This window comes from Sinocyclocheilus anshuiensis, unplaced genomic scaffold (assembly GCF_001515605.1).
Source record: "Sinocyclocheilus anshuiensis isolate Anshui unplaced genomic scaffold, SAMN03320099.WGS_v1.1 scaffold70, whole genome shotgun sequence".
Taxonomy (NCBI): Eukaryota; Metazoa; Chordata; class Actinopteri; order Cypriniformes; family Cyprinidae; genus Sinocyclocheilus; species Sinocyclocheilus anshuiensis.
Window position 1 is genome coordinate 293,589 of NW_015542377.1, and position 7,548 is coordinate 301,136.

The window sequence follows — 7,548 nt, forward strand, 5'->3', positions numbered from 1 at the left end:
CACAGGTTAGAGAAAAAACAACACATTTGTCCATTGTTAGATGCTAGTTTAATGATACTATGGCATGACATGGCATATGTAGAAATTTATGTAAGCCAAGATTTAATTAGCACTGCATCATTCATAAATTATTGATGTTTCACCAGTTCATTCTGCTTTTTATTTAGCTTAGCTGCAGATATAGATGCCTTTGTCCATATTAGGCATTTCCTGGCACGTCTTAAGTTCTTTGAGCGCGAGATCACTTCTCTTACAGCGCGAAAACTTCTTCATATAATTTTCATTAAAAAAAAAGCTATAGTATTTAACTTTTCCTCTCCATCGGCGAATGATGATTCTGAAAGAAAACGCACCCCATGTCTGTTTGCTATAGCAACAAACGCTACTTTCACGTATCTGATTATCAGATAAACTTCACGATACATTCGGTTGTGCATCCATACATTCGGTTCAACGACACTGTTAAAACACATTTATCATTCAATGGAACTGTGCGTATGCTTTAGACACTTATATTTTTGCTCCGTTCATGCAATAAATGCGCAACCTACGACTGCTCAGGTAATGTCGTCAGTATGAACGAGAGCCAATGAAAAACTACAGAGAAAAGCAAAACTACTACTTCACTTTAGCATTACTGGCCACGAGTACTAAGGAGAGATCACACATATCAGCTGCTCAAAAAATGTGTCAGTGAGACGAACGGAGCGCGAGCGCAATCCTGTGACCGTCACAGGCGGCAAATAGTGGAGCGTGTGAAGGAGAGATGCGAGGCACGAACACCGTTCAAGGTCTCCATTAATTCGTGCTTGTAGTAATTTAATGTGTATATATTTTGAAAGCATTGAATCAGTATAGAAATCGCGATTCATTCGATTCTTAGCATTTTAAATCGATTACTGTCCGAAATGGACGATTCACGATTAAAAAATCATGTTTCAGGATCGATGCATATGCATCGTCAGGGTTTGTAATCGATGCATCAATAAAACGAGCGAATCATTACACCCCTAGTACTTACCATCAAAACTAATACTCGCAACTTTGGTATATCGGCTCTCTCCAGCTTTTAGTGTAATTTGCTTGAAATCCACTGTGACCACTTCATTCGACGGAGTTGGCCTAACACTCTATACAACACAAAACACATTAAGAGAATTAAAAAGGATATTTTATTCACTGGTTAGATCAAAAACTTTGCCAGATCTTCAGATTTACACTACCATTCAAAATTTTGGGACCAGTAAATTACTACTTTTATTCAGCAAAGATGCATTTTTTCAAAGTTATTTTCAACTGCAAATAATTTCACAATATTACTATTTATGCTGTATTTTTCAAATTCTATCAAATAAACACAGCCTTGGTGAGCATAAGAGAGTCATTTCAAAAACAACAACAAAAAAAAACTTACCAACCCTAAACATTTGAATGGTAGTGTACAAACAAGCCATGTAAATAAGCCCTACAAATTACCATGATGGATACATCTTTTGCTCCTGAATTTAACAGATGCAAATTCAGTTGTTTTGGTCGATCTGTAAAGTTGAAAGGACACAGATATTTGTAACTTTTTCCACAGTATCCTGCAAACAGTTTTGCTGTTCTACCAAGCTACCATCAAATGAAATAGGGAAAAAGCACACCTTGCGATCGAAGTGTACCAAAGTCTAGCATCTCTGTGGAGGAGTATATACCAGGTGCTGGGAAAATGCACAAAACATCAGTGCTGAAGTACAGAAGATCAGATGGTATCAAGAAAGGTTATTTCAACTGACCTGTGGTGACTTCAACCTCAACAGGGAGGATGATAAACTCGTCCTCGTTGGACGCATTTGTTTTAATTCTGATGAAGGCTGTGTGGTTGTCAGCGTCTCGAGAGGAGAAGCTAGCTCTCATCACACCCTTTGTCTCGAATGGAGCGATCTCCTACAGAACAGCAAAAATGTAGCATATGAAAATAATTCATTCTACCACAACAGTGATTTACAATAATGACAACATTGAAGTGTGAATAAAAAGTGCTCACCCATAATCTTTTGGTGCCACCCTGCTGTCCAGTAGGCAGCTCTAAATGTAGGTCTCCTCCACTGGTGTACATCTCTACAACCTAAAACCATAAAAAACATGAGGTGATGCAGACATATTTATTTAGACAAACAGCCAAAATGACCCACTGGTAAAAGAAAATATGATATAGGAGCACTATGGTAAGCTGGGGTGCTTTGTGTACCTGCAGTGGTTCACTGTGAGGGTTGAAGATGCTTATGAGTGGAGAGAAGCTGCTATTTACTGGAACTCTGGCCCCTACAAAGGGCCTGAGTCTGTAGGGATTGGGGATGCCCACACCAAACACCTAAAATCAAACAACAGTTCTTTTAGGATCATTGCATTAAAAATTGTACATCAAACACAGCACAACATTATTAAGTGAATGAAATGTACCTGGTATGTAAACACTCCATGATGCGATGTGTTAATAAATAAGGTATTTTCTACATTCCCTACTACACGAGCTAGAAACACCACATCAAATGAGGTGTTGCCTCCAGGTGGAATTATCTGTAAATAAATGATGGAATATGTTACATTTATGCAAGATTACACACATCACTCCATACATATCGCTCACTTTGTCAGTCAGTTACAAGTGCAAAAATAATCATATAAATATAATATAAAAATATAACAAACTAAATATTTGTAAAAAAAAAAATCTATAAGCAATTATTTAAAATAATAGGCACATTATTTTCATATTTATATTCCTTTTATATTAATCTAAACATAAAAGTGATGTTTAGGGTTGGCCGCAAATGCCTTTTCAACCACGTGGTTGAAGTGGATAAAGCTGAAACCATTTTGGATCCAGTTTACAGTTGTTTTTAGCATCATCCATTTCAAATGTATCACCCAAAATGGGTGTTAAAACGGTTTGTAACCTTGGGTACCCAAGAGTACACTGAGTTTACGACGGCTGATGTCAAGTCTGGTCAGCCACAATCCATTAGCAAGGGCAGAGAGGAGCTGATTTATGCAGGTGTCAGGAACAGGTGGGATGTGTTTAATTTAGAACCGCCTAGAGTGTGAGCACCCACACACTAAAAGCTTTAATTAGACGTTTCAGTGAGGCCAATGTCCTGCTGTTTTACTGACACGTGTGTGTGTGTAAACGTGATGGTCGATGACTCCTTCCACACATCAAAAATATACAAAGCAAGGAGGTGTCCTCACTGAGGTCTTCATCAGATGACCTTTGGTGTGAGCTCAGACTTGGGCTGGGCGATATAGCTAAAAAAACGTATCAACAATATAATGTTTCATATCGTTCGGTATCGATAATTATTGACATTTTTTATAACCTTTTTTAAAACAAAGAGCAATAGAAAAAACTGTTTAAATTTAACCACTGTATTTTTAAATTAACCCAATTTATTGAGACAAACAACAAATATTTTTTTGTTTTAACAGTCAAAACAAAATACAAATTAAACAAATATCTCTTTTCCAATGTTTTATATGCAGATTAAATAGGTCTGAAGGAAACTTTTGTCTTGTTTCCTGAGGCCACAGGAGGGCGCAATGAGCAAAATAATGCAGCACATTAAATTGCCAACGCAAAGGAAATAACTGTCTATAAAAACAAAAACATGCATTACGTCTAAATTAACTCATATAAATCAAACAATTTCGTAAATTGCATAAACAATTATGAACAAAACAGCATCATGTATTTATGTATTGCTTAATACAAAGAGCCGAATCGCCGATCAACACAGATTATTTTAAAAACATATGAGACGCAATGAAAAGGAATAAACCTCCACAAATTCGTGATGCGTTTTCTAAATGTTTAAACTGTTTTAACTTTGCATGGCTTTCTATACATCTCGTATGAGACGTGAGTGCAGCAGTCATATTGGTCCGTCTAAAAAATGTGCTGAATATGCGTTCTGTGTGAATGGCTTGGTTTCGGTTTTAACCTAATCAAGATCTTCTACGCATTGAGCTACTATATTTCTCTAATATTTTGAATGAATAACACAACAACTGCGCGTCTTGTGGGCTAGACTTATAAAACATTTAAATGCAACAACGTCACTCACATCATTACCGCATCTCGCACTCCACTAATGACGCTCCCAGACACACACCTAACATTTGATTGTACTATTTTTGCATTCAAATGCAAATGTTTATTTTAAATTAGACTAATATTCTTTTTTTTTTATTCACAATCTCCTCATCACAGGCAGGCACAGCACTCAATTCAGCATGTGTTCGTGTTTGTGTGTGCGGTCTGCGTCACTCATAGCACGTGCCTATATCGTGTGCTATATCGAACATTTTTTCTATCGTTATCGAAGAGGGTGTACTGTCGATAAATATCTATACCGTTTTATCACCCAGGCCTAGCTCAGACATTTATTTATCTCATCTTCCATGCCAAACAAGAAGATTTGGTATTTACCACACACATCCAGCAGCTGGCACACAAGCTAAAAGACCATTTCTTCTGCTCTTTTGTGCCAAGTTTGAACAGGAAGTCCCAACTGTCTCAGTACTTTGTAGATGAAAAGTTGGGTCTTTCTGTGATAAATACACTACCATTCAAATATTTGGGGTCAAGATTTTTTAATGTTTATGAAACTCTCTTATGCTAACGAGGGCTGCTTTATTTGATCAAAAACACCATAAAAATAATATTGTGAAATATTAAATAAATGCTGAAAAAATTCAGCAGCCATCACTTCAGAATTCAGTGTCTTATGATGCTTCATAAATCATTCTAATATGCTAATTTTCACACTAAAATATTTCTGATTATCAATGAGGAATACAGTTGTGCTGCTTAACATGTTTTTGGAAACTGTTATACTTTTTGTTTAATAGACCGTTCAAAAGAACAGAACTGATTTGAAATAGTTTTTTTCTGTATCAGTGTACTGTCATTTTGATAAATGTAATGCACCTCTGCTCAATAAAAGTATGAATTTATAATTAACTTAAAAAAAACTTCCCGACTGCAAACATACAAATGGTAATGTACGTAATAAATAAATGTCAATTATTTAAACATGATATTTAAAAAAAATAAAAATACTTACCCTATTCTGAAAAAAGGATGCATGAAAATGTGATGTTGTTGCTGATATTGATATTAAACTTATTTCTTCTGAACTTGGATTGTGTAAGTAAACTTTTTCCATTTTTGGCATTCCAACTGGCCTATGGATGGACAAAAGAATATTTAGCAAACAGGAAAAGGACAGAGTAGTGTGTGACATCATGCTTTTGGAGTCAATCAAAGCTTTACCTTTGAAGTAGTCTGTATATGTTAAATTGAAACGGAATCAGGTTAACTAAAAATAAATAAGTCTATTCAGCATCTGAGGTGGCTCGTTCCCATTTATCACTCTATATGCAAGTACATACTATAAGCAAAATTTGTCAAAAACCTAATTCTCAATCAAAAATATAGAAAAGACTTGTCAAATAATCAGATAAATAAACTGTTTCACTGAACATGCTATCAGTATGAGATTAAAGTACAAGATAGGAATGAGCTAATTTATCTGAGGTTCTACTGCTTGCTGCTGGTGAGAGAGAGACTGGCCTGATTCAAGGCTGTGCAATGACTCCATAGGAAGTTAAAGAGGAATGCAATCAGAGTTATCTGGTAGAACACCAGCAGAACATCTCATTCACCCATATTCTTTGGGAGGACAATATAGAAAGCTTGTTTTACAACTCCACACACTGACAGTGCATTCCAAAATGCATAAATGACAACTAAGTAGGGCACATAGAAGGGAAAACAAAGCTCTCAAGAATAACTTTTTCAAAACGGCCCTTTGAAACAAATACCTGACAGCGGGTTCATCCTTGTTTGGCTGCCTTTCTTCATTTATATTTTAGAACAGTTTCATCAAGTAATGTAAATCGCAGACTTTATTTTATTCATAAATCAAAAACCGCTATTTTAAAAACCCATTAGAAATTCCTGAGTGAACGCTTGTGTAAAAAAGCGAATTCTCTTCCGGACTACAAATAAAAAAAAAACTTTATAGAGCATTGGAATGATCACTTGTGAAAGAAATGTTTATTGAGTCAGAGGCCACCTGACGTGCTGGCTGCATGGGGAGTGAGCTAATAAAACTAATATATCTAATGAGGCAGGAATGGGTGTTGGCCCTCAGCTTCTTTAAATGACACATACTAAAGTACACACAAGACCAAATAAGTGTAACACAACTACATTCAAGTGCACAAAAAATATTTAAACATTTCTGTAGAAATCCACCCAGCATTTCTTAGAATAGGTCATCTTATGGCAATATTGTAATCAGTGTACACTATTATATATATAGCTTATTATATATAGCTCCAATACCAAAGTATTAAGGATTTTTCTTTATTCAGTTGAGGCATTTTGACAAATTGGTCATTCTTTAAAACTAGAAAAGTGACACTAAGCCAGCAGGAAAACTTTAGATTAAATGTTTTAGATTAAATTCACAGTTAAATAGTTTATATAAACAGTGATTGGTCATAAATATTCCTGCATTATGTAATAATTAGGGAAAAAATGTGTTTTAGATGTTTCAATATAATTTGAAAATGTTGGACAGTGCTGTCACTGCTTTAAATGTCAAGTCAACTACCCAGTGATGGTGGTCTTACTGTTCATGAAAGTCCAGCATTGGAGGCTCAAAGCGTATGGGTCTGCTGTTCCCCCGCTGAGAGGACACACTGCAAGAGAAAGACGATACACTGTAAATGAGGGGGAGACAGTGAGAGACACCATTTATTGGAAGCCAATGTGCTTTTTTTCTCTTCCCCCAAAAACACACCATATCATGGCCTGTTAAGGATCAAATGATGCCTCTCTATTTTTCTTCAGGCAAATAGAAAGAAACACCCAAACTTACACATACACCCGTAACAAATAGGCTTTGTCTGGCATGGAAGCATCAGGTTTACACCAAACATTAAAAGTTCAGGTGAAACATCCTTCCACTGGGCAAGCCTTTGACTCAAAGAGTTGGATCAAACACCAAACCACATTCACACATATATTTTATGTTTGAAGTCTATAATATCACTCCCCCTCCCCATTGTACCATATTCTCCTCATATATTGGCAAGATTTTGCAGTTGGCAGACTAAATAATAAAATTAATCCATGATCATTTATATGGTCCCTCAGGTCAGATATCAGTGATATTACGGTGTAACCAACTAATGTGGCCTAAGGTATTGTCATTGTTTCGAAAAGATAACAAGCATAAATTTGTCTTATAGGAAATATTTTTTAGCAAGTAGCTGCAAACTCACTTCAAAAATAGCTGAAGCACGAATTGTTGTTGATTGTTGTCAATTCAAAGATCATGGAAAAAATGACACGGGAAAGCTAAAATGACCTCACTCCTAACTCACCTAACTCACTAAGAAGAAACTGCTTTGAAACACCTTTGAAATGAGGTCTTGGTTGTTTTTATGGGAGTATAATATATACATACATTTTATATTTTATATTATATATAT

The 7,548-nt window shown here is 35.7% G+C and overlaps 1 protein-coding gene across 2 annotated transcripts in view; it reads right to left on the reverse strand.

The window, feature by feature from the left end:
- Positions 1–7,548, reverse strand: part of LOC107692350 (transmembrane protein 131-like) — a 49,429-nt gene that overhangs the window by 25,166 nt on the left and 16,715 nt on the right. For both annotated transcript variants that reach the window (XM_016491341.1, XM_016491340.1), the window contains 9 exons: positions 6,685–6,753; positions 5,109–5,229; positions 2,446–2,562; positions 2,234–2,356; positions 2,030–2,110; positions 1,779–1,929; positions 1,647–1,703; positions 1,477–1,538; positions 1,022–1,130 (listed from right to left, as the gene is read on the reverse strand). In XM_016491341.1, the coding sequence (XP_016346827.1) occupies positions 1,022–1,130; positions 1,477–1,538; positions 1,647–1,703; positions 1,779–1,929; positions 2,030–2,110; positions 2,234–2,356; positions 2,446–2,562; positions 5,109–5,229; positions 6,685–6,753 (890 nt within the window). The remainder of the gene's footprint in view (positions 1–1,021; positions 1,131–1,476; positions 1,539–1,646; positions 1,704–1,778; positions 1,930–2,029; positions 2,111–2,233; positions 2,357–2,445; positions 2,563–5,108; positions 5,230–6,684; positions 6,754–7,548) is intronic.